The 27318-nt window shown below is 41.3% G+C and overlaps 2 protein-coding genes and 1 long non-coding RNA gene across 12 annotated transcripts in view; 2 read left to right on the top strand and 1 right to left on the bottom strand.

Moving 5' to 3' along the window:
• The window catches only part of CPEB3 (cytoplasmic polyadenylation element binding protein 3), a 79496-nt gene extending 53116 nt beyond the window's left edge, over window positions 1–26380 (bottom strand). For 2 of the 8 annotated variants that reach the window (XM_079978611.1, XM_079978613.1), the window contains exons 1-2: window positions 18738–18873; window positions 17609–18504 (exon numbers count right to left, since the gene is read on the bottom strand). In XM_079978611.1, coding sequence (XP_079834737.1) covers window positions 17609–18504; window positions 18738–18828 — 987 coding nt within the window. In that variant the 5' untranslated portion in view covers window positions 18829–18873. Of the gene's footprint in view, window positions 1–17608; window positions 18505–18737; window positions 18874–20606; window positions 20721–26238 lie in introns of those variants that run through there. The other 6 variants (XM_079978612.1, XM_079978614.1, XM_079978615.1 and 3 more) reach the window with 5 other exon arrangements.
• On the top strand, window positions 16251–24160 carry LOC307217445. The gene is made up of 3 exons (XR_013839598.1): window positions 16251–16326; window positions 22740–22845; window positions 23140–24160. It is a non-coding gene; the product is annotated as an uncharacterized lncRNA (long non-coding RNA).
• Window positions 26381–26446: 66 nt separating the features above from the next.
• Window positions 26447–27318, top strand: part of MARCHF5 (membrane associated ring-CH-type finger 5) — a 34004-nt gene continuing 33132 nt past the window's right edge. For 2 of the 3 annotated variants that reach the window (XR_013839596.1, XM_079978619.1), the window contains exon 1: window positions 26447–26577. Coding sequence is in view for 2 of the 3 variants with exons in the window: in XM_079978619.1 (XP_079834745.1) it covers window positions 26495–26577 (83 nt within the window). In the remaining variant the exon portion in view is untranslated. Of the gene's footprint in view, window positions 26578–26605; window positions 26903–27318 lie in introns of those variants that run through there. The other variant, XM_079978620.1, reaches the window with a different exon arrangement.

Genomic DNA, 27318 nt, shown 5'->3' with positions numbered 1-27318 from the left:
AGAACCCTAAGGCACTCCACAAGTGAGAGCCCAGGGGTCTGAACACTCATCCCCCCCCACCACTTTCTGAACACGGCCCAGGAGGAAGGAGCGGAACCACTGTATGACAGTGCCCCCAGCTCCCAGCTCCTCAAGACGGTCCAGAAGGATGTTATGGTCGATGGTATCAAACGCTGCTGAGAGATCCATCAGAACTAGAAAACAGCTCTCACCTTTGTCCCTAGCCCGCCGGAGATCATCAACCAGTGCGACCAAGGCAGTTTCAGTCCCATGATGAGGCCTGAATCCCGACTGGAAGGGATCCAAATGGTCCGCTTCTTCCAGGCGTGCCTAGAGTTGTTCAGCAACCACTCGCTCAATCACCTTGCCCAAGAATGGAAGATTTGAGACTGGGCGATAGTTGGCCATCGTGGCCGCATCTAAAGATGGTTTTTTAAGAAGCGGTTTAATAACCGCCTCTTTCAGCAGGTCTGGGAAGGCTCCCTCACGGAGGGAAGCATTCACCACCCCACGAAGCCCATCGCCCAGTCCTTCCCGGTTAGCTTTTATAAGCCCGGATGGGCAAGGATCCAGGAGACAGGTGGTTGGCTTCACTCGTCCAAGCAGCCTGTCCACATCCTCAGAGGTAACAGATTGGAATTGATCCCATGCAACTTGACTAGACAGGTCTCTAGCACTCTCCCACCCCGGCCCTGCTCCCATGGTGGAGTCTACTTCTTCCCGAATCTGAGCGATTTTATCTGCAACTTAAATACAAATGTTCTATGGGGCCCAAGCAACACTGGGCTTTTTGAAGATTAAGTGGCGGGGGGAGGGAATAGTATATTCAACAATCAAACATCATTCTAAGAATGTACAAATTGTCTTGCACAATCAGACTAAAGTACAGTAATCTAAATCTAATATTCTGTATATAGTCTACCAGATGCCTGGGTACTTGGAAACAAGGCAAGAAAGTTATGTTCCTCCTCTGTTTCCATCAGCATCCAGTACTTTGAGGCATAGTGCATCTGCACTGAACTACAGTATTGTGGTTAACAGTGTCCTCCATGAATTTGCCTAATTGCTTTGTAATAAAATAAAATTCACCCTGAAGGTATCTGAGGAAACATTCTTACTGTTATTTTAACTAATTTGTGGTTTGTATTGTCTATGCTCTGGAGTTAGTTTAACGCAACTGAATGGCAAGTTAGTTTCAAGAGACCTCCTTAGGATTTGTGATAATGATATAACGTTTGTAAGTTTCCAAGAAGCTCTGTAAGAAGGTTTGGTAGAAATATTGTTTAAATAACATGGTAAGATAAGATATACATAGTCCAATATAAATGAAGAAATGTGAAGATATGTAATAATTACGGAAAATTATCAGACATGCTGATGGAAGTCTAAAAGAAAAAAGACGTGTGATGAATTCCTAATGTTTAATTGTGTTATAAATTTGTTTTTATTGGAAAATTAATAAAAATTATATACAAAAAAGAGAGAGACCTCACTTAGGATAGCAATGGGAAGATTCCCAATTTCTAACTACCTATGCTACTAGCATTCCAATGACTACTTGACTGGAGACATTATTAGAAACATAAGTAGGTGGAAGCAAGACAGTAGGGATAGATCCTTTGCTGACACACACACACACACACACACAAAACACACAAAACACACAAAACACACACAAACACACCCCAGGATGTGCTTCCTGAGGACACATATATTCCTGAAACTCCTGAAAATGTAGTGTACTAAAAAAAAAAGAGAAAATGCATCTACACTGAGCCACAAAAAGCCCATCATGCTAAGGTGACTAGGGCAGGGGTGAGCAGATTTCAGGCTTGTCAGACTTACTTTGTCTTTTGCTATAACCCAAGATCTACCAGTAGCAGAAGTGAACTGAGCACACAATCCTCCAACACAAAAGTTCACTCTTGGCTACACCAAGATATATTCATTTCAGAAGCCTAAGTTAGGTGTTAAATGTTATTTTAACAAAAGGTTGTTTTGTTGCTGCTACACTTGGGCTCTGAAACACTTGGAGATGTATTGGAAATGGCCTAGATACCTACTACTACATCTGATCTACTTTCTGCCCACCCATGGACGAAGGACACACAAGCCCCAAAGTTTCTTCAACAAGGTCTAAAAGAATAATGTCTTCAGTATAGCCATTGTATAAAATCTTGGAGTCAGATAAGGAGAAAATTAACATTTATTCCTTGTCTTTCTTTCTTCACCGATGAGTGAGTGAAATACAGAATTTTACCTGATTATTTGTAATTTTCCGTAGAATCATTTTTTTTAATTGCTTTTAAAAAGTAATCCAGCAAATGCAGGAAGATTTTCTGCTATGTGACTACACTTCATTATTATGTTGCTGTACACAGTAAGAAAAAGAGCAACAAAAACCCTTCTGTGTTATAATTGTTTTAGCCCAGAGGAAGTTTTCAGGAATTGGAAACTTTTGCCCCATAATCAAATGAGAAAAAATAGCTCTCAGCAGCAACCCAAGGGCAAGGAAGACTTCACACATTCATATGAGAATGCACAGGAACATTTGACTATTTCTCCAACCTCCTGTTGGTGACAGTGATATTTTAAGGGACTGGAAGTAAAAGATAAATCCTCATCATGATCTAGCAACTTGAGATTTCAATCTGTACAGCTCAGTATAACCCAATTTGTGGAAGTAAGTTATACATTGTAAATAAATGTTTTCTTTTGTCAGTCTGTTTCTTTGATCCCCAAGCCATTTATTCTTCAAGCTCTATTAGTGTATCTGTGATGTGTATGACCTAGCCTAGCAGTCAATTTCAATGTTTAATTCACCTGGCAACTTAGAAAGAAGAGAGGGGGTGAAATTTCCACCATTAGCAAACTTTAATAATGCTTATCTCAACAGTGGGCTTCCCCTTCCACAGAGCTCAGAAACAGGAAGAGGACAGTGTTGTCAGAGGCCTAGGAATCAGGAGGACTGGTTAGAGCCTAGGAGCAAAGTGACTTTGATTATACACACATTCCTTGGTCCTCTTACTTTCTGTAGGAGCCGTGGCTTGCAGGTTTTTGTAACTGATCTTTCAAGCACTTCATTCTACTTAATGTTTACAATATTTCAAATACAGTTTCATAATATGCTTGCTGAACAATTTTGAAAAACCTATGCTTTTCCATTCCATGATTAAGAGGTATACCACCACACAGAAACCTACAGTTAACCTAGCTCACCTAACCCAGCAGTTCAAAAATGAACACCACTTATTTCTGCAGGAGATTAAAAAGATATTACAGAGTACTTTCCTTTTTTGTCAAAGGAGAAAGTGGAAGTCATTATTCTTACTTTTATGACTGCACTCCAGCAAATTATCTGCAGACATTTTTACGATCGACTGAGAACTTGTGGCATTTAGGTTACAGTTAAATTTTGTTTAGCACCAAGCTTCAGATAAAAATCTGCTCACACATTCTGCTTCATGAATCTATTTTTAAAAGCCAATGACTACTTCTATTGACTAAAACTGGTAAAATTTACATCTATATTCAAAAATTTAAGAACAAGTCATACCAAAGTTGGCCATCAGTTTAAAAAGCTCAAAAGACAAGGAAGGATAAATGTTATTTGAATCTGTAGATTCCTGGACTATAAAATAGCTTGGCTTAAAAATAACAGATCTTTAATGCTGGCGAAGCTGTGACCCATTCTGTTAGCAAAGAAATGCTACTACAACAGTTTAGGCACACGTCACAAATCATACAACTAGGTCACAATCCAAGCCAATGTAGCAAGTTTCTGGGATGCAGCAGCACATTAATGAGTCACGTGAGTGGCCCTTTGCCAAAATATGCCGCCACAATGTCTTAAAATGAATAAAAATAAGCAGGGTGGTGGTGGTGATTAACAAGAACATGAATTACAAGCCAAATAGGTTTTGGCCACCACAAAGCCATTGGTATGAGCTTAAAATATTGTAGACTGACCCTGATGAGGCTTCAAGTAATCATTCACAGCCTGTCTGGGTGACCTCATATCGATATTTTACAGACTTTAATTATGCAAGCTCAACAATATGTTGTCCTCAAATTATGAATATTCATGGCTGTCTCCCAACAAACATTTATTTTCCAACTCATTCATAATTGTTCTGTTGATTCTCAATTCTCAGAAGACTCAATGTTAAGTAGGCTTCATGGGCAAAGTTTTAACAATATATGTAGAAAGCAGGAGTTGGGAGCAATTTAAAGAGCAAAGGTGGCATACAGGTGAAAACTGCAAATACCTACCACTGCCAGCCATTGAACTCTCTGTTGTCCTCCCCAAGCTCTTTCTCTCAGCTGGTCTCACTTTTGGTTTCAGAGTACAGCCAACAGAGTACGCATGGGGGGGGGGTGGAATATGGGGTGTTCTATTTAACATTCACATGCCCATTTTGCTCTTACAATCAAACACACTAACCTTTCCCTATACAGTTATGGATCTGCTCCCATCACATCTTAATAACTTTGACCTGGGGCCTAATAATGTGAACATTATTGTTATTTCATGCACACTCTGGAACCTCTTTGAAACCCACCCACTTAGTATTCCAATATCATCCCATATTGTAGCAGGTGAAGAGCTCTAAGGATAGCCTGAGGAGGTAAGAACTCCTGGAAAATTTAGGGCTTTGTGCCTGCTTTTAGTTTCTTTCATGGTGGGAAAATACTCATTATGTGAGCATCCATCTTCTCATTGTGTTTAAGCAATTTAAAGAAAAATCACAGTTCAAGCCAGAGCTACAAAAGGAAGTGTCATCATGTAATGATGAAGTTGTGAGCAAAGAAGCCACTTTCTTCTGTAGCAGCTCAGTTGCATGAGGTCTTTCGTGACAACTAGATGTAGAACATAGCTGAAATCACCTCCAATGCCACAGGACAACCAACAATATAATGAGGATATTGTAGTCCTAAAACTAACAGGGTTAAGAATTTGAAGTTTTATTCAGGTGAATCAGTCTTCAAATGCAGTCCCAGTGAAGTAAATTTTGGATCATCCTGAAGTAATCAGAAGTTTTTACTTATGAGAAGTTTCCCCATTCAAAAGCATACACCAGGGCAAACCTTTGCTGTACATTTTACTTATATTTTATTATGATGGCAAAGCAGCAGAACATCTTAAGACCTCTAACCCTTCTGATTCAACATAATGTTAATTTATTCTATTCTTATTTTAGTAGCAACATCCAAAACTCCTACAAGCCAATAAACTACAGGAAATATTCCAGAAGAGAAATCCCAAAAGCTACAGGGACATAAGAGTTTATCAACATAAGCAGTGAAAAATAATACATATTTTTCTGGTTATTCCTATTATTGTTATAACCTACAATTTTAAAAAGTGTTGAATTCAAACATATATCTACTCTCAGTATATCTGCTAACGTTTTACAAGTACACACAAGTCTGTATCCTGAAACAGTATGATTTAAGCTTTTAAATAACTACAACCAGAACATCTGCAATGTCAGTTAACCATAATGCTTTCCCACACACACCCAAGAAATTGCACTAGGTTCAAAGAGCACATTTTGAAAGCTTCAGTTTTATCACTGTATGATCAGTTTAAATAACTAGCCTAGGTACAGTCAACATGGTGCCTTCTAGATGTTGTTGGATTCCCCTCTTCCATCAGCACCAGCCAGCATGGTCAATGATCAAGGATGATTGGAACTGTAAACAACCAACATTTGGAGGACACTGCATTGGTTACTCCGACCTATAATGTTTTCATTTATGATACAAACTACTCTTTACAAAGTAATGTGACTTAGTCCATCTACTTTGCACTATCTGGAGGATGCAGTACATAAAGGAACACTATGCTCCATAAACATGGATTTAACCTCATCTTCAATGTCCATTTCCCCATTTAAGTCAACAACATGCCCAGATGTAGCTTATCCTACTTGATCAAGTTAGAGACTCCTATAGGAAAGGTATACACCTCTAGGAATATGAGGAAGTGTGTTTAAAGGAAGGGTCTCAAACCAGATTCTACTGCATTCTGTTACTTGTAAGTCAGTAACCAATCAGTGACTGAAACACTTTTAGGTGACAAGAGAAAAACTCACCCTCTCTCTCTCTCTCTCTATATATATATATTTCCTTATCACACATGCCTTTCATAAAGATGAGGTTTTTGATCAACAGATCCAGGAATAAGCAATTGCTCATCTTCTGCATGGCTTCTGAAGCTTTTGTGCTGCAATAGATCTTTATTTTGTTTCAGTGGTAAACAGAAGAAGGTGACTGTTCCTCTGGGCATGGAAGAGATCCAATGCAGATTTTGGTATTCAGATATTACCTTTGGCTGTTTTTGCACTTGCAAGAGTCTAGATGAAATTCCACACATCACAATATAATTTTAAAACGCATTTTGACTTCTGAAAAACATTTGAAAGCTGCTTCAGATATTCCTTATTTTAACATGGAACCAGAAAAAAAGAGTTTGCAAAGGAGCAATTTAAAATCACCTGAACTATAAAACTGTATATAATATTTTTAATTTTATGACAATTTTCAGCTAAATAGAAGTAAATGAATTACACAGCAACCTACAATCTTTGAGCAAAGGAAAATGTGAACAATAAATATTTTATTGTAACAAAATTGTAAGAGAACCCTGGCCTACCCACACTAGAATGTGACACTGAATTTTGGTGCAATAGGCACAAATGGCACAAACAATATAAAAACTCATTTTCCAGTTTAATTAACCCTGCAGTGAAGTGGACAAGTGCCAAGTGACCTATGGAGGACCCATGCTCAAGTCTTCGCTCAGCTGCAAATCTCAGTTGCCTTGGGCATGTCACCATTTCTGAAGCTTGACCTATCTCATCAGCTAATAGAAGATGAGAAGTGTAAAGCACTTTTTACCCACCAAATATACTTCAGAAATTCTGTCCAAACAGAACAGAGGATCACAAACCAAACTTATAATAGCACCCTTCAGTATTTCTGCTGCTGTTCTCCCAGCAATGACAGCTTGCACACTTCTTTAAATGCATAGGTTTTTTAGTATTCATTTTGTAAAAATACAAATGAACACAAGATGAAACAGTAGCAACAATCAAACCAAGCAAAATCATAAATATACTGTCATACAATTATAAAACGGGGGAGAAAAGAGGCAAGCTGGTATAAGTCTCCAGCTGAAATGCTACTTATACCATGTCATAGGGTTACACTCTTATTTGTGAAGGCCATCATTAGTGCCCCAGTGGAGGGCACAGCGGAGTTTTACTTCCCCCCCCCCTTTTCTTTCTTTTTTTAAAGAGAAGTAAATATCTAGCCCTCCTAGAAAGGAAGTTATGAAGAAAAATATGCAACTACCTTTCTAAGTGACTTCTGTGAAATGACCTAGGCTGCCTGCTTCCATCTGTCATTGTTTTTGCCAATCAAATAAGTCACAGCTGGGATTGATAATTGTTTGGACATCAGGCATCAGGAATCCCCGGGGTCCTAAAGAGCTTCTGTTTTATCCTACTCTTTAGTGCATTTTTCCTGCTTCTGTCTTACTTTCTAGTCCTTAGAATCTCTGTAGCTTGCCCTCCTTCCTTTTTCACTAGCAACCAGGATGAAACTTTCCTGCCGTTGATGCATTTCAGATCAGGAGGTCCCTAGAAGTTATTTTCTGCAAATAATACTACACAAATAAGTGTAGATGGATGTTAAATAACTCCCCCCCAAGGCAAATATGAAAACTTTGCAAAGAATATTAGGATGTCTCATGCTGCACAGGAGCTAAAGACCAGGCACTTAGTAACAATTCAGTGTGCAGTGAACTGTCTACACAGAAGTACGTCTCCGTGATTAATGGGGCAGTCTAGGCTTTGGTTTAGGGGTTGGTATTGGAGAAAAACCAGGTTCTAGTGCCTTTGGTTCTAGAGAGCCAGTGTGGTGTAGTGGTTAAGAGCGGTAGAACCGGGTAGAGCGGTAGAATCTGGGGAACCGGGTTTGCATCTCCGCTCCTCCACATGCAGCTGCTGGGTGACCTTGGGCCAGTCACACTTCTTTGAAGTCTCTCAGCCCCACTCACCTCACAGAGTGTCTGTTGTGGGGGAGGAAGGGAAAGGAGAATGTTAGCCGCTTTGAGACTCCTTAAAGGGAGTGAAAGGCGGGATATCAAATCCAAACTCCTCCTCTTCTTCTTCTTCTTTAACCAAAGTGGCCTTGGGCAGGTAGGAGCAGGTGCACAGGCACTCAGACATTTGGTCTTCATATATGAATTAGACAGTACAGTCATGGCTTGAGTATGGAATATAGTTATGGGAAAAGCTTTGCCAGGACTGTGCTGTCTAATTTATTGTTATGCTACACTTCCATGGCAGCTATTTTGTGACTGGCATCCACAGCACCCTCTCAAAATTAAAAATGTGTCCACTGGTCCAGAAAGGCTGATGAACCTACCTGATTCAAATAGTACTATATATGAAGACCAAATGTATGTGTGCTTGTGTATCTGTTACTACTGCCAAAGGTCACTTTTTCAAGCTAGGCAAGAGTTGACAAGTCTTGTGATCCCTGAATGATTGTGGCTATGGTGAATTCCTTAGAATACTTTTGGCCACCAAAAGGGGACATAGAACCCAATTTCATTGCCCCTGGTCAGATTCTACAGTGCTGGGATATAATTGAATATGAGACCAGCACCTGAAAATTTTAGAGGTTTTCCCAAGAGCAGATTAAAAAGAATGATAACCTGTGACCAAAATAGCACCATCACAGGACAGGACAAGACTGTGTTTTTCAGTGTTGCCTATTATATTCCACAGTGCCAACACACATTTACAGGTGACGTATATGCTTATGGAAAAGGCAGTGGTAAATCCAACATGCCTATAAAACAAGTTTTGGTTGGCCCATGGAGCACAACCTTATACAACTTTCCATTTCCTTTCAAGCATGGGATATTCCAGGTCTCTGTCCCTCTGTCCCCTCAGCTCAGTTGCATCTAATTTGGTTTTGCCTAGCAATGCCCTGAAGGAATAAGTTGTAGGTCTTGAGTGTTACACTGGGGCAATCATGCCCGGGGATTTGTGATCTTGGCTCACCAGCCAGTCTAAGCTAGACAGTCCCTCTTCAGCCCATTTTTCCCCAAAGAACCATTCTGTCCCCAATTTTTATGCAAACATACCCAAGAGCATGCTTCTCATGGAAGAACCTAGGTAACATAAGTACAGTTTCCCATGAAAAGAAACAAAAAAGGGAGGGCATGTGACATCCTCACAAGTCACTGCTGAGCACCAGTATAAAACAACTTTGGAATAATTATATAAATATAAAAACAATGTAAAGCTACAACACATATCCAAATCAGTTCAAATCCAACAGATACTAACAGGAATACAAGTGTCCACTTAAAACGAGTTTGGATTTGATATCCCGCTTTATCACTACCCGAAGGAGTCTCAAAGCAGCTAACATTCTCCTTTCCCTTCCTCCCCCACAACAAACACTCTGTGAGGTGAGTGAGGCTGAGAGACTTCAAAGAAGTGTGACTAGCCCAAGGTCACCCAGCAGCTGCATGTGGAGGAGCGGGGAAGCAAACCCGGTTCACCAGATTACGAGTCTACTGCTCTTAACCATTACACCACACTGGCTCTACTCACCACACAAAGGCTTAGAAGGACACTGGACAATGCACTTGTCTGATATATAATAGGAGGGAGTTCCAAAAGGTAGGTGCTGCAATGCTAAAGAACCAATTCTAGCATCATGCATAGCAGACCTCCTTAATGATGGAGACTAAACTTGGGACCTTCCACATGCAAGGCAAATGCTATACCATTGAGGTATGGCCCTTCACAACCAATAAATGATTCTTTTCCAAGAGCCTGTTTATTAACAGGGATAGCAGGATTGTCAAAGAGCTACACGGTGTGCTAAGTAAAAGCCCATCAACTCCTCTCTCCTATGTTATAAAGTAACACAGGGTAAAACAAAACAGTATAATATAACTAAAATAAAGCAAATGTGTTGCTGTGTATATGAAGGAGAAGGAAGGGGAAACCAGAAGATCAATGGGGATTGCCAGAATGTGTTATTTCACACTAAAGAAAAAGAGGGAGACAACATGGTGATCCAAAACAAACTTAAATCTAACAAACAGAATTATCGTCCATGCAATGCCTGTGTTCAAAATGAGGAAGCCCATAGTCACAGACAACTTCAGGAACTGTTTAAACCTAGGCTATAGTTAAGTTTGCAGGAACCAGGTCTACAGTGTTTCTCAGCAGAAGACAGCTGATGTAATCAACCTGGGTAGAATAAGGCAGCTGGACAGCAACTAAAGGCCAGGCCTGCACAGAAACTTATTCCTGTACAGTACAGGATTTTCCAGTGGAATATCAAGCATAAGCAGAAAGTCCTTCAGCACTGCTGGTTCATAGAAATTTTGACTTGCCCATTGATGCACATACAGAAAATAGCAGGAAATATAATAAAGAAGGTAATGTCACACTCCTGGGCCATGTACTTCACACTGGAACAAGTCTGCCAGGCCTCAAAAACCTCCTTCACATAATCCAGAAACAAACTATCTCATCCACATTTGGCCCCCACTTCATCACCCACTTCTCACATGCACTCCACAACAAATCCTATTTGATTAGATATCTTAAAATATTGACATATTCTCTTCCTGGGGGGGGGGCTGGGGGCTGGGATGTGCTTTGCACATTCTATCTACCGTAAGATAGAACAATTCAAGAAATCCAGTAACTGTTAGCAGGGTTGCCACAAAAACATAGGGTTCCCCTGTACCAATCTCTCCCTCACCCCCATAATTCTTAATTTGTTACTATGAGACCTACCCACCAAGTCCAACTATTTAGCATGTAAAGCTAAATTATCCACTCTAAGGATATAAAGGGGGAATACAGTCTCATCTTCCCGGCCTTGCACATCTGAAAGGCAATACCCAGTGGTGACCATATGTTATTGAATCTGATGTGCTGAAGTGTGCAGCATCAGAATTGAAGATTTGATAGATGTCACATTCATTCAGATAATTTTTTAAAGATCCATAATCTCTTCAGTGAAACTTGAAGCAACTAAAGGCTCAACTTCAGGTGTGTTCCTCAGCATGTGCTGTGAGTCCACCAGTTTCTTAGGCTCCTTTCACAGCATAGCCACAAGCACAAAGGAAACAACCCCACATACAATAAATTACTCCAAGTGAAGTTGATTATGTACAGCAAAAGGACAAAATAAAAATTATAAGCTACGGGAAAAGAGAAGAAACAATTCCACTGCAGGATATCTTTGGCTAAAAATTAGGTCTGGAGTTTGTGGAATCACTGCTCCTCAGATCACCATCTTAACTGGAAGTCAGCTGGCACATATTGTTCAAACTGGGATTGGATACAATACAGTATTGTATGGTATGATAACCAATTTATTTCTGGCTTTAGAACTAATGCACAAGCCACATTACTAGCCTTTGACATTAGAACAGGGCTTATTATTATGACATAGCATTTTAAGATACACATCTGTACCAAGGGTCATATTAATATTACAGGCAACTCCTCATTTGTGCAGGGATTGCATGCTGGGTTATCACATGAACTGGCGGAGTGCAAATAAGCCCGCCCTGTTCTAGGGTCAAAAACAGGGTGTGCATCAGAGGTTGTGTGCCAATAAAACACGTGCAAAATGGTCACTGCCTGTATTTAAAACCTCTCTCAAAACAAGTAGTGTTCTCTAAAAGCTGCATCCAATTCTTTATTTTTATATTTAAATGTACTTATTAAATCATCAGTTTTAGTCATTTTAAAAACTGCTGCATCAATTAATATTCTAGTCTCAACAACAAATGAACTGTGGAAATTAGCATGGAATTAATTTTATGTTTGAGTTTAAGCAACATGAAAAATTATTCAACCAGCACTCTAACCTACCCATCCATCATTTTTCCATACGATGACTACTTCAACAGCATCTGCTACTATATTATCAAGAAGCAACAGAACTATTGTATAAGGAGTGTTAAAGCCATCATCCTAAACATTTAACTACCTTTTCCTAATAAGTAATAATCAACTGTAGCTTGAAGGAACCCAGAATATTGCTTTGTATCTGTAACAAGTAACAATAATATAATTATCACATTTATTTTTATTAATATTTTTGTTAACTATTCCTAGGTCACCTTTCAGGAAAAAAGCCCCCCAAGGCAGTTTACATTAAAATATACAGCTCTCATAAAATACAATGATTTCAGCAGTTAAAACCAACACAGAGTCCAGCCCTATAGCTGATACAACTAATTAAACCATTAGTAAAAACAGAATTTTAAACCAACAGCAATAAATCAGAAAAGCAGCCCAAGATCTCAGATTGTTTTCCCCCAAAATAAAAGCAAATTGGAATAAATAGGTTTTCAAGGACTGTTTTAAAGCCAAAATGATAGACCTGGCTGTACATTTTGATTCCTCTCATCTAGGAGCTCAGGGCAACACACGTGATGTTCTCACTTTATTACCTGTGGGGTAGGTTAGGTTAAGAGACAATGACTGCCCAAGCTCAGCTAGTAAGCTTTGCAGCTGAGCAGCAATTTGAATCTGGATCTAAGTCCACTGTTCCACACTATACTGAATTTATTCACCTTAAAACAACTGATAGCTCTCTTATTACTTTCAAACACTAGCCAGGTTTTTTTTTAAAAGGTTAGAATATATTACACGCACAGTGTGAAAGCAAAATAGTTTTAGTGCCAGGACATGTGTAGAGTTCCTGCTGAACCAAGCTGCTCAGTAGCAAATGGTAGCCAAGATATTGTGTTTGCTTGCTCTCTTTTTTGTTTGATAAGCAAGGTATTTTTAGAGCAACATATGGCATAATACTAACATCGTCTAGGATAGAGCTGCACAGCATTAATTCCTCAAAGTACATAAATCATAATACAAAATATTTTTAAATTCTTAAATATACACTCTTAGCATTAAGAGTCTGTAGTCAACATTACTGAAAGTTAGGTCCAGCTCACATCTGTTGTGCCATACTCTGTTGTGTATACTCAGGATTTCAGAACTATTCCCCTATAGGCCTAATCCAAGAGGCATGATGGGCATTCAAACGTTTAGAAACTTACTGCATATTTTTCAAAGATATATGCAGAAGTAATGAAAATGACACTAAAGTAGCCACACATATTTTAAATGATCTCCAACTATAAGATTTATCTAAAAAATCTAAGGCTCTGGATATCCTGGCAATAACTCAAGAGCAGAAGCATTACAAGAAATGTTGCCCTCTAATACATAATATTTGAGCCAAAAGGGATACTTAATTATGTCAATACTGCAACATCTAAATAAGGTAATAATTGGGAACAGCAGCTTGACTTTCATTTAGAGAAGCAGTCAGCTACTACAAACAAATTATTTGGGAAAGGTAGAGAAATGAGGTTCCTTCTCAGTGCTTGCAGCTGACACTATCAAATAATATTTTGTATATTCTGAAGCACCAATTCTAAATAGGACATCATACAAAAAAGGCAGGATTCAAAACCTTTTTCCAGCAAGGACCCCTTATTTGCCTTTCATCTGTGTGCCTTGAAGACTGAAATCTGCCACATGCAGATTGTGGGATTCTCATAGAAAGATAACAAATTCTGAATATGACTGAATAATCACAATTTTTCAGTACGTCACCCCACATTCTTTAAATTCTTCTTGAGACCATTTGCAAAGCATGTATTGATGATGATGAAAAACAAAGTCTTCCTTTAAGATCATCACCCTCACCTAGGTATTAACAAGCATCTTTATGTTTTCATAGTTCATACAGGGTAAGTTAAATGTAATATTTAAATTTAGGCAGCTAAAGAGTTTTTGCAATGTATATGTAATTTTAGAACTGCCACCTTATCTAGTTGCAACATCATTTAAAGTAAACATGCCAAGTTAAAGCTACAAAATGAAAACATTTCAAACAACACCAAATAGCAAAAGGTGTGACAAATTTGCCCAATTGTTTTTTATGGGAAAATACTTGGCAACATATTTTTAAAATAATAATCGTGCCATTTGGTGTTCTTAGTATTTAGTAAAGCTCCCAGGTGTATGGATGGCATAGTCATACTATAAACTTAAATTAGCTTTATTCTGAGTTAGTTTATATGCTGCTCTTTAAAAAAAGCCTTCACAACATGGCTTACAATAACTTAATACAAATATGGCTCAAAACAACCATAATGATGAAAGCTATTTAATTAGAATTGCAAAAACAAAGCAGCAGTATTTCAAAATAAAACCCAGCACAGGCCTTGAAATGAATTGGCAGGCAGTATTATATAGTACAGTACAGGTGTTATGTGTTCCAAATGCCTGATCCTGTCAAGCAACTGGGCAGCTGTGTTTCGTAAAGTTGAAATTTCTGAACCATTTTCAAAAGCAACCCCGAACAAGTCTGACTTATAATAGCCCAGTCTGAACGCAATGGAACTATCAATGCATACTCCCCAATAAATCTGGAACTGTCATTTGATGACAATGCTAAGAATTCTGTTGGAAATTAAGCCACACCACCTCCAACTTCCAGAAGCACAAACTATGAAACAAGTTAAGTCCGTACTATTAACATACCTACTAAATGAACCATGGAATGAGTACTAGGCTCCCCCCTCAGAGAATATTCTCATGTCATAAATCCATCCCTCATCAACGTAAGCCATTTCTTGGTTGAAAAATCACATTTCTTTTTACAAAAAAAATAATAAATTCTTATGTTGGCTTTTACTTTAATAGGATATTTAAAGAAAAGGAAGGTTTTGATCATATTTTAGAACCAATAGGTTAAATTAATATTGCCTGTACAATGTATCTATTTTGAGTCAAAATCAAATGTGCTTTATAAATTACTTTTATTTTCTTTTACTCTTGACATAAACACAAGATATGTCAATGTTTAGAGTGTGAGTACTGCAAACATTGGGCAACATCTAATGAATGGACTTCCCTCTTATCTACTTTCTCCCCAAATCTGCTCTGAAGGACTCCTGGAGAATGGGGGGCAGGGGGGGGGTAATAAGTAAGAAGAAAGGAAGGGGAAATACTGTTGCACCAGTGGAAGTCCATTCCATGGCAGCCACAACTGGATGTCACTCATTATTTAGAAGGAAAATGCTATATGTTAGCTTGTCTTCATTGTTTTAATGGAAAAGTGACTTGTCATGCATGTCAGTCTAACACCTATATTTCAGAAAGTCAATGTAGTAACCTATATAGCAATATATAGGTTACCATATTTGTCATTAGGCACCACAGAAGCATCTAATTATACTTTACACTTACTTCATGGAATGCAATAATAGACTACAATTAGCAGACATAAATGTCTCAAGAGAAGTCTGTCTGTCCACCTCTTTGACTTTTAAGATATCAACTGGCAAGAACCCTGCAGCTCCTTTCACACAGAAGAACCAGTAGGAACTAAGCAACTCTCCCTTTAACAGAATTAAGCCACACAATGAAATCTGAAACCAGTCCTCTTATTTGAATGGAAGGAGGCAAGCAGCATTGCATGCTCAAGAGCAGGAGGTGTGCAGCACGGTATGGAGCCAAACAAACGGTAAAAAAAAATATACAGGATGGTATTGGATTGAAATAGACCCCAACTTTTTATTGATTACAGATGTAAATAGACATAGGCAAAGGCATTGGGTATGAATCCAGAATTAATCAACCTGCCTACTGGTTGATCAATGGGATGGGTCATCCCTGGGATGAGAGTCACCCCTTGACATATATCAAGTTGGACGACCCACCAGGGCCACCACTCAGAAAGGTGCTATGGCCTATTGGCCCCGCGTGTAGGCTCCTGGGAAGAAACACCCCATCCCATACCCTTTTAGGGGGTACACAATAGGCTAAAGATTCAACCCAGTGCCATCTGCAAAAAGTTGTGACACTTGCTATGAGGTGGACCGGCCAATTTGTCTACAAGAAAAATTAATTCATGGCTCTGAGAACTAAGTGTTCCATAGCAAGGTCTTCACACTGGCTTGCCTGATCACATTTGAGCATGTCCACACATACACAGGGTGAGAAGGTGGGAAACCCCCAGAAGAACTGGGGCCCCAGATACAGCCACAATTTATAGGATATCAGCAGGTTAAAGATAGGCTGCTGACACAACCTAGCACTCTCTGACTGGCCCATTGGAAAGGACTCTTCATGCCAAACCATGCAGCCAGAAGTGGAGGCTCTGGCATCCCCCAATGGCCATGCAGGAAAGATGGCCCAGAACCTTGCCACTGCCATGCAGCAAAGCGCTGCTTCCTCAAAGCTCTAGGTAAGCAGGTATTCGTAAAAGATTTTATTCTGCACTACTGAATATACTGGATTTTAAAATCAATCCCAACAGTAACTGTTTATTGTAATTTATTGCCTGAATTGGAAAATGTAACTTTAAAAGAGTGTTCCTTTGAAACCAGAAAACAAAGTGATTTCACTGCCCTTTAAGAGTCCAATTTATGCATTTAGAGGCAACAACTTGGGGCAACCAACATAAAACAAAAAAGCTTCTATCTTCATAATCTGATACAGGATACAAGGTAAAGTGCATGTGCCAATTATTCAGTTGAGGCGGCATTTAACACCAAGACAAGTTCCATTCTACATTAAAATTTCAGAGCTTCTATTTTCCCCAGTTTCAGTTGTTGCAATTGATCCGCCCTGACATCTTAGATAACAAAACCAATGAAGGACACTGCTGCTTTAAATATTTCAGGGCTTATGTAGCTAGTAAATAGGCTCCATTGCAATATGGTTGTGAAGGTCATGTCCTATTGTATCTTTCCTCTGATAAGGCATAAAACTGAAGTTTAAGAAATTCATTCACACAAATACGTTCCCTGTATTTCTTAATCTTGCATGTTGCCATTAGAAATTTCCTTATTGAAAGCAAATGATACTCAAGTCAACACACATCCAAAACTCCTTCAAACCCACACCCTAAACACATTATCATGATTACACTTCAGCAATTTCAGCATTTTATTTGCATTCATCTGCCTGATTTTGCAAACCCAATCCTGCTGAACCTCATTTCTCAGGACTAATAAAGTAAAGCCCTTTAAAGCAGAAAGGGTTTGGCCCTTTAATATGCAGAAGGTAATTAACGAGATTCCTAAACTGTTCTCGGTTTTAGTCAGCCATTTAATTTCAAATTTGAAGCCAACTACATTAATGGATCCATTAATGTTCCTATATTTCAGATTTAAAAAAAATAAATAATACTGTACCAATTAAAATACTGGAACATGATACATCCTAGGAAGAAGGGTGGGAAGAAAAGGAGCACCGAGAAGCAAATATTTCTGATCCTTAAAGTCAAAATTAAAGGGAAACAAAGAATATTGAATCACAACCTGACTATAATTTTCACTTGAGATTTTTAACATATGTGAGTGCCCTCAGCTACTATATAGCTTGAATTATTTCAGTGAAAATAGCTAATGAAGTCAGGCATGTGCTAGAATGACAAAAGCGGTGTTTGATGTAACATAGAATTATATTATGAGACAAATACTGAAATATCACTTCCCCTTCTTTACTCAAATAAAAGACATTACCTGAAAAGGCAACAGATTGTTACCATTGTCAGTCCTGAAGGCGTTGTCTTCCATCCAGGATTTTGGGGTTAGGGGAGCAGCCCGTGGAAACTTTGGTGGGGCAATGACATTGCTAGAGAAGGGCTTCTTAAGAGGTGAAATGGGATTAAGTGGGGATGGCACTCCAACTCCCACTCCTACACCAACACCCACACCTACTGCCCTTCGAGGGTCCCTGCCAGCTTGCAGCCCGCCCCAAGGATTGGAAGGTGTACTCCAGGCAGCATTTTGGTGGTTATTCCAGCTGGAAGGAGAAGAGGTGGAAGCTGAGGAGGAGGAAGGTTTGCTGGTCATGATGGGCTGATGGCTATAAGCAGCATTTCTCTGGGCAAAAGATGCCTGATTGGGGCTGACTGGCGATCTCCTTTGCTGCTGCTGGGCTTGCTGCTGCTGCTGTTGGTGGTGCTGAGTCTGAGCTAGGCCAATCTGGGGGGAGAAAGTGCCACCAAAAACTGGATTTACATGGTGAGGGAAATTCTGGAAAAGCATTGTCCCATTGACAGGGGTAATCCCTTGGAAAAAGCTATCATCCACTGCATTTGTGGTCCCAGTAGACCAGGTGCTTCCGAAGGAGGGAGACAAGGAGGTGCCGGCTGTAGGTTCCTGCTGAGGCTGGTGGAAACTTAAGCCTGGCAAGATGGGGGACTCCATCTGCATCTTTTCCTTGCTATTTTGGGCAGGAGCTGCTGAGCCGATGCTAGTCACTGGGCTGCTGTCCTCCTGTTTGGGTGTCTCTGACGTGATGGGCGTAGAAGGGGCTTCTGCTGCGTTTGGATCTTGCTGCTGCTGCTGCCGCTGCTGCTGGGGCTGGGCTTTGCTTTTGTCCATCAGTAAATCATCCTGCATGGTTTGCGCAGCTGAAACGAGAGGAAGGAGGAAAAAAATCCAGAAGACAGACTGTTAACATTCATATGGCTGCTTTAGCCTTCGCCTCTGCTGCTTGCAAGAATGCCACTGCGAGCGTAACGCTGCCGCAAGTTGCAAGGCACGACTAATACGTAATCCCTACCCCCACCCCTTTAGGAGTAACAGTTTGAATCAGTGTAATCGCTCCACGTCGCTTCTAAAAATACATTTGAAGATGTTTCACCCTTTTTGATGTCTTGGTTCCCTTCAGTGTAAAGGAAAGGTATGCTTATAGGGCAGAGATATACAGCAATTTCGCCACGTCTCTTTCTCATACACCGGAACTCAGAGCTCTCGCCCTGCAATGAGAAACTGATTCTGGTTCCTGTTTTTCCGTGCACCCTCCTCCTTCCTTGTTATTTGCATACGTCAATAAATACTGCTGCGTCCTTCAGCAAGGTTAAAAAGACAGCAGCCTTTACTCTCCCCCACCCCCTTTCCTATGAATAGACTTTTTAAAGGAGCCGCATACCCATTTCGCTTAATCAACAAACTGGTTCAACCAAATAATTAAAAACAGTTCAGGATCCACGATTTTAAAGCCCTGAATAAACGAAAAGAACTAAGCCAAACGGTTTTTTTTTTAAGCTACTGAAGGGGTGGGAGGCATCTTACACGTAACTAGGGGATACAGTTTTGTTTGTTTTAATAGTCCTTTTGTCTCCCATGTAAAATATGGCATTTAATAATCCAATAACTAAATTGCTTTGAGCAAAAAATACTGAAGCCTTCAATCCCGCATAAACTGGGGAAAGTATTCAGACGCGTTAACACTTCCTTGTAGGCATCCTCCTGCTGCAGATTTTTCCACACACAGGCATAAAACACTAATTAATTCATATTGCCAATATAAATCACCAGATAGTAATAATGACCATTTTGTCTTCTATCTATTGTTACTAAAGAGCATTCCCTACTTCTGCACCTATGAGAACGCTATCAGAGGAACAGCAAATAGTTAAATAGGCCAAACAAAAGACGGCCGTCTGGAAAAGACGCTGAACAAATTCAAAAATTAAACAGGCTTGTTTTAACAATATACTTTTCTCAAATAATGTTGCAACCTTCAAAATCGAATGTATCTCTCCACGCTATTTAACTGCATCAGCAAAATAACCAATACTTAAATAGGGGTTGCTTTGAGAAGGGTGTGAAGAAATATGAAGGTAGTAACTTCCTCTCTCATAACCACTAAATTCAAAACATTCCTGAATTTAAAATCCCTCTTCATAACAGGTAATCAAGTGAAAACAGCAACATTTTTAATGGGCATAGAAGAAATATATTCAAGCAGTATTTTTATTTTATTTTATTGCTGATCTGTGCACACAATCTAAAAATAATGCCTTGCAGGGAGTGCATAGAGAGAGTATTAAGCTAAATTCCTAATCCGAAAAGGAGCAAAAAGGAGCGCATCTGTAGCACGCAGCTTTGCTGCTGCTGTAGGGGGTGCAGGGAAACCTTTAAAGCAGCACTGCAGCAAGCCATAATATAAAAGGCTTTGAGTAGTTTTCCATTAGCTGCGCTCCGATCAAAGACCACAACAGTAAAGGAAGAAAAAATAATACATTTCATACAAAGAGGGAAAATCAGATATATTGCTCTCCTCCTGTGTTTTAACGGCCAGTTTAGGAAATCATTTAAACAATAGCCAATAGTAACAGTAAAACTATTGCTTCCAATATAGCAGATAAGCTGTGCTACAACAATTTTAAGGTATTTTTTATCAACTTCATATTGAGACACTAGCTAGCATTATTTCCCCCATCGCTTCTTATACGTAAGCTTTCACTACAGATCTACCCCTCTGTCAAGGTCAATACCTAACCATTACGTGAACGCAGGCAAACTGAAGAGAGGCAAATTGGGTATTACTCGGAAAAAATTGGCAGCTAAATACCTAGCATTGGGCTGGTATGCGGCGCCTCCTGCTTCCTCCACCCCCTTTCCCCCCGTGTATTTGTGCCCGTCTAACTACTGTACATGAAAATCAAATACTCCCATAATACTTCGTTTGCATGCAGTAACCCGCTTAGCCGCCGATAACAGTTACCTTTTGAGTATTCTGTATTTAAAGATCAATAAAAGGAAGGGACAGTGTGTCTATTTCCTTCTTTCGGGTTTGGTATATGACAAATAGAAATTGCTCTGGCAAGAGCACTTTGACAACTGTAAGCAGAAGACGCATGTGCAACCGCGGAATTGTGGGGATTGAAGTCTTTCCTTGAACAGAGGCAAGCTGGGAGAAGAGTGCTCAAAGCACCGAGGCACGTTCGTAAAACTGAAAGAGCTTACAGCTCTCTCATGGCTGAAAGCCTCTCGATCACTCTTCAGGAGGCAAAACTGGTTTAACAGGTACCTTTGGAGCCAAGCATTTTATTAGGCACGGGTCACTCTGATTTTAATTTAGATATGGGTCAAGATGTTATTTATAATTTTTTTAGAGAGAGATTTGAGCCGCATCTAAATTAAGATCCAACAGAGTAATAGTGATCCAAAGTAAGCAACTGTAATACTAGCTAATTATTGGGTATTTTTCAATTTTAAAAGGTACAACACAAAAACACCTGGTTGCCATAATAGATCAAATCCCGTTCTTTCTCCAACAGTGCACATCATACAACACTAAGAAGATTACAAGCAAAGACAAACCCCCCATGTTCAGGGGTGTTTGTTTGTTTGTGTGTGTGTGTGTGTATTATGTACATACATACACACAATCACAGCAAACAACTGTTATGCTCATCTTCCACCTAAGCATCTTCAGGTGTGTACAGTGGTACCTCGGGTTACATACGCTTCAGGTTACAGACTCCACTAACCCAGAAATAGTACCTTGGGTTAAGAACTTTGCTTCAGGATGAGAACAGAAATCGTGCTCCAGCGGTGCGGCAGCAGCAGGAGGCCCCATTAGCTAAAGTGGTGCTTCAGGTTAAGAACAGTTTCAAGTTAAGAATGGACCTCCGGAACGAATTAAGTACTTAACCCGAGGTACCACTGTATACTGCACTGCTGAAAAGGGGAAGGCAATTGACACAAAGTTTTATTTTCATCTTATTAATGGGAAGCAGGTTTCATATCGGTTTCCTCAAAATATTCTTACTGTTTAAGTTATTATAATGCCCTTCATTCGTAAAGCATATCCTAGTCAAATGCCTTGGATTCACATATAGCTTTTGAGCAGGGATAAATTTGGGTAACATATATTCCTTCAACAAAAGTGGCAGAAATGGAAATCCTTGTTTTTCAACACATCACATGTATCAGAATTCCTTTACTGTGCTTTAGATACCTACTTCCCAACCCCACAGTCCCAAAGGTTGTCAGATTAGTCTGACTAACCAAAGTACAGCATCATCATAAATCACTTTAATTATCTCTCTTCCTGTGTTATGAATAATAATAGAATGGCGTGACTTTAATAAGCCAAGTTAAATGTACAGAATTGCATGTTTTCCCAATTACCAACCAATGAGCATTTTACCTCACAGTAGTACCTTGGAAAGACATATACCAAAGATTACTATGCTTAAGTAGCATTATGTATATTGTACTGTTAATAAGATACAGGGCTTTTAAACAAGTTTGGATTTGGCTATGTTAGATTTCAGCCACCAATTGTTTATTCAGATGTCAATTCCAGAAAGTACAATCGGTCCTTTCTCCCATACAAACTATCATCTTCCATCTGCCTCTGATCTGAGGAAGGCAGTGGAAAGCCTGAATTAGTGCCTGGAAACTGTGAGAAGCTGGATGCCAATGAACAAACTTAATTCAGATAAGATGAAATAACTGTAGGATCTAGGATTACAAATACAACCTGTCATGGATGCAGCTGCACTCTTTCAGAAAATTCAGAATCACAGTGAGAGGGTATTCCTTCATGCTGCTTCTGAATTATCAGATCATGCCAGTTGACTAGAAATGCCTTTTACCAAGTTTGGTTACTATACCACATGTCCCCTTTCCTGGAGAGGGCATGCCTAACCATGCCAGTCTTGCTTCATTTGTAAACCATTCTGTATTATATTATTTTGGAACTAAAATAATAATAGGGAGCCAGACTGTAACCTGAAAAACAGGTGTTTATTTTTATGTGTAGGGATCAAACAAGAGACATAGTAGCAGCTGCTTCTGCCCACTCCTCCCCTAGGTCCTTTAATCCACCCCTCTCCCCTGCCTGCAGGAGCAGTGGTGGCTGGTGCCCAACGTGACTGGTAGGGTGGAATGCAAGAAGACCAACAGTAGGAGGAACCAAAGTGAATGGCAGACTGAGCCACCCTTGACTGGTTGTAAGTAAGAAGATGGCTATATAGGGGTTGAGTAAGGGCAGACTTGGGTTGGTAGGGTAGTGCCCCAATTGCCCCAGTGGGTCAGCCTCCACTATGCAGAAGTGAACAGAAATCAGCCTTTGTCTCCATCCCCGCCCCAAGATGGGGTTGTCTCAAAGGCAAGCTTAAGCCAAGACCCTAAGACAAGAAAGCATTAATTGCCCCAACCACAGCACCATTTTTGCACTGAACAGAACATCCAAGAAAGTCAGCAGCAATGAAATAACTCTTGTTCGCATGCCTTCTCTTTTTCAGATTAAAGGAGGTCCACTATGTCTTTTCATAATTATCTTCCAAGTCCTGGAACAGTGGACAAAAAGGACAAGGGAATAACAGACAGGATCCACCCTGGCTAACTTTTTTGTTGCTTGATCACTATAGCAAAAGGTATACCATTTATTTTCAACACTGACTGGCAGCAGCTGTCCAGGGTTCCAGGCTCAGAACATACCCAGCACTCTCTGGAGATACCACTGGGATTGAATCTGTATTCAGAAGGTTCCAGGATCAATCCCTGGTAGCTGCATAAAAAAGGATGGGGAAGGGAAAATATAAATGGTCTGAACCTGGTATAAGAGGACAACTTCTGGGGTGTGAGGGGATTAGGGGAGGGGTGGTACCTCTACTGGGGGACACATCATGCTCCGTTGGGGGTAGTTTGGGAGTAAACTCTGAGGAAAAATCTGTACCCACTGCCTTGTGGGACACCTTTGGAAGATGAAAAGGCCAAGGAGTTAACCCTACACAAACCTGGAGTGCAGTCCCTAAGATGGTAAGATGGTGCTTTCTACGCCTCCTTACAACAACTCCTGCAGCTAAGCTTGTGCCAAATGTATCACTCTACTTTCCTTTGGACCACATCAACAAGGCTGAGAGAGGGGTCTTGTCATCTCAGCAGCCCAGGCTTGTGCCACGAGGAGGTCACTTTGGTGCTGTTTATGCAGCAGTTTGATTTCACCCCGTGAAGCACACTTTATTGTCTCTCAAGACAGACAGGTGCCGCCGCCACCACCACCACCAACTCATTCTCAATGCTGCAAGCTAAATGCTAATATTCAAAGTATACAAAACTATCAGTTAATAGGAAAACAAATGAACACTAACAAGCAGCTTTAAATGGAGCAAAACAACGTACCAGAAGGTTATAATTCTAGCATTCTGTAGTACTATACCACTAGCATGAGTCCCAAAGCAACTCCAATCTGCAGACAGAAATAACTAAGAATTGTTACAAACCCCAATAGCTAAATTGTTATACAAATTATTGTATCCCACTTTGTAGTTCTGCCATGTTTAACAATTGCAAAACCAGTATCAATTACTATATACAAATTAAAATTGATAGGAGATAAATTTTCAGGGAGAAGTAAGGGAGTTTAATTCTTTCATAAAATTAACCAAACAGAAACATTAAAGGTAAAGGGACCCCTAACTGTTAGGTCCAGTCACGGACGACTCTGGGGTTGCGGCGCTCATCTTGCTTTATTGGCTGAGGGAGCCGGCATACAGCTTCCGGGTCATGTAGCCAGCATGACTAAGCCGCTTCTGGCGAACCAGAGCAGCGCACGGAAATGCCATTTACCTTCCCGCCGGAGCGGTATCTATTTATCTACTTGCACTTTTACGTGCTTTTGAACTGCTAGGGTGGCAGGAGCAGGGACCAAGCAACAGGAGCTATTAGGAACTGACTAATTTTAAGTTTTCACATTTGTAGAGTGCACCAATTTTGAAGCAAAAAGACAATTTTTGCACAGAAGTGTTTTGCTGAGTCTGAAATTATGGTGTTGTGATCCAGTTGTGTGAGCAGCAATGTTATCAATATGTGGATAGCTCTACCACTTTTTCACCTTCTAATTCCAGCGTGGAAACACCTCAGCAGGTTCCCGTCTGATTACAGGACTGGAATGGATGAGGGCTAACAAAGTAAAAAAATAATCCAGGTTTTTCTTAAATATCATGATTTGGAAAATCTAGTAATTAGAATGTTTAGATTTTAATCTGGATGGGGTCACACTCTTCTTGAAGAGCTAGTTACAAAGTCTCCAAGTGACATTAGGTGCCAGGAATGTTTTCACCAGCTTCAGCTGGTTCAGCGGTTGCAGCCTTAACTAACCTGACTGGCCACAGTGATGCATGTACTCCCTTTTCACTAAATCCCCCTAAGAGAAGCATGTTACTACTTATTTCTATATCATATCTATGTACTTGGTTATCACTGTCTATATGCTAGTCTGCACATTTAATCAAAATATTGAAAAAGATAATAGGTCAAAAAGTGGTAGCATTCCTTTGGCTACTTTACAGAACATTATAGAAAGTAGGCCCCAATTGTTTAGGTTACTTAGTTACACCCTACTTCAAATTTGTAACATTTTCACATAAATTTACAGCCTGGGTGTTTGTCCCCTTTACTCAACATGAATACTGGTACACAAACAATCATCTTTTACAAAAATGCCTCCAAGCTCCAGCACCCTCTTCCCAGGAGAAAAGTCTCCTGAATGGTACTTCTGTTGACTCAGAAATTGAGGTTGAGAAACACAGCCATAATAAAATGTTGGTTTCCATTACAGTCACAGCCTCCCCAATAAAAAAAGATTGGGAGAAGCCACAAAACTCATGAAAAGCATATTATTAACCAACTCGCAACACATACTCAAAGCGTATTTGCATATTTCCTATTGTTGAGGCAGGTGACCTTTTTTGTGGCAGGGTGGTGGCGGCGGCAATTGTGTCATCTTTTGGCAAGAAAAGTAGCCATTCTCTATAGTGGTTCTGGCTAGTACAGTGACGAGTTGGGCTGAAACCCCTCAGCTGGGAAACTCACTTGGTGACCATGGGTCAGTCACCCCCCTCTCAGCCTAACCTACCTCATAGGGGAGTTGGGAGAATGAAAGTGTGGGGCAGGGATCAGGAAGGAAAAGCCTCCTGGAGGAAAGGCTTAGGTCAAGGTAACAAACAAGTATACTGTACATGAAGTTCTTTAAGCGAGCACCGTCAGTCAAGGAGTTACAGCCCAGCCACCCCTTTGCCCCAAAAGGACGTCTGTGACGAGGGGTGGGTGGGAGAGAGTTGCCCCCCCCCCCCCGCTGCATGCCCTGGGACAAAGGAGGCGCACCTGTACCAGTGGGGAAGGCAAGGCAAAGGGGGCCGAAGGAGCTTCAATGTGATGATGTAACCGAAAAATACCTCTCCCCACCCCACCTCACCCCACGACCGTCTCCGCACAGGGAGCGGGGGAAATGAGAGTTGTGGAAACACTCGCCCATCTCTCTCTGTTTCCTCCTCCCCAAGGAAGGAAGGGAGGGTGGGGAGCAAGGAGCAAGAATTGACAGCGTCGAGGTGTGTGCTGACCTTTCCCTCAGCGAGCGTAGCCATCTCGCCGCTCCCCCAGCCGAAGGCAAAACCCCAGCCCCGGCCGGCCCGCGCTCTCACGCAGCGGCGGCAGCGGCGGGCGAGGAGGAGCAGGGCAACGAGCAACTGTCGCGAGCGAACGCGCCGTTAGAAGAAGGAGAAGAAGGCGGCAGGGGCGAGGGGGTTGGGAGGGGGAGGGAAAGGGGAATTTAAATCCCCCCCTCAGGGCCGGCGAAGAGCGGGAACTACATCTCCCATGGTGCCTTGGGCGCGCTCTGCGGTATCTCAGCTCGGAGTGGGCGAGAAGGGAACCAGGCGCAGCGGCGGTTCCTCTGTGAGGTAAGAGGGCCCCGCGCGTGCGCAGTTGCCCTCGCTCCTCCCCGCCCCCTCGCCCGCTCCGAAGCTGCGGATCTGTTGTGCCTCTCGCTCTCCTTGCCCCCCCCCCCCCTTTACCGGCCTAGGTCGCCGTCTAGTCAAAGGGGCCTGTCGCCGCTCGGAAGGTGAGCCTCCTGCCGCTTCCTGCTCCTCCTCCTTGGCGGCAGGCTCTGGGCCTTGCTTCCCCCGACCGGCTCCTGGCGCCTGTCGTAGCCGAGCCCCCGGGCTCCCCGCACCCGGAGAGGATGTCGGAGCAGACGGGCTTGCTGATACCGCAGACCATGGACAGGTACGGGAAAGAAGCGGAGCTGCGGGAGGTCAGGCGGGCCCGTTTCCAGGTGCGCCTTGAGGGGGTGATTTTGGAGCAGGAACCGGGTCGAAGGGAAAGCACGCGTGGAGGCACCGCACCATCCTGGGCCGCCACGGCCTATATGCGTGCAGAAAGTCACGGGGGGAATTTGAGGGGGGCTGCTTGCCCAAGGCCTGAGCGGATGTGGCAACGAGGGCTCAAAAAGAAACGCAGGGCTGTTTGTGTCATTTTTTTGGGGGGGGGGGATTGGAGAGTTGCTGCTCTGCCCCCACCATGAGCATTCTGAGGGTTAATGAGGCCTTGGGCCCACGTAACACACACACGCACCGTTTGCTGTCAAATGTCTTCCAGTACAAACTGTCGCTAAGTTCACCTTGCAGTAATCGTAAAATTAG

This window comes from Podarcis cretensis (genome assembly GCF_951804945.1).
Source record: "Podarcis cretensis genome assembly, chromosome: 5".
NCBI classification, from domain to species: Eukaryota; Metazoa; Chordata; class Lepidosauria; order Squamata; family Lacertidae; genus Podarcis; species Podarcis cretensis.
Note: the sequence above shows the minus strand (reverse complement) of the source record. Positions and strands in the feature narration are given on the sequence as shown.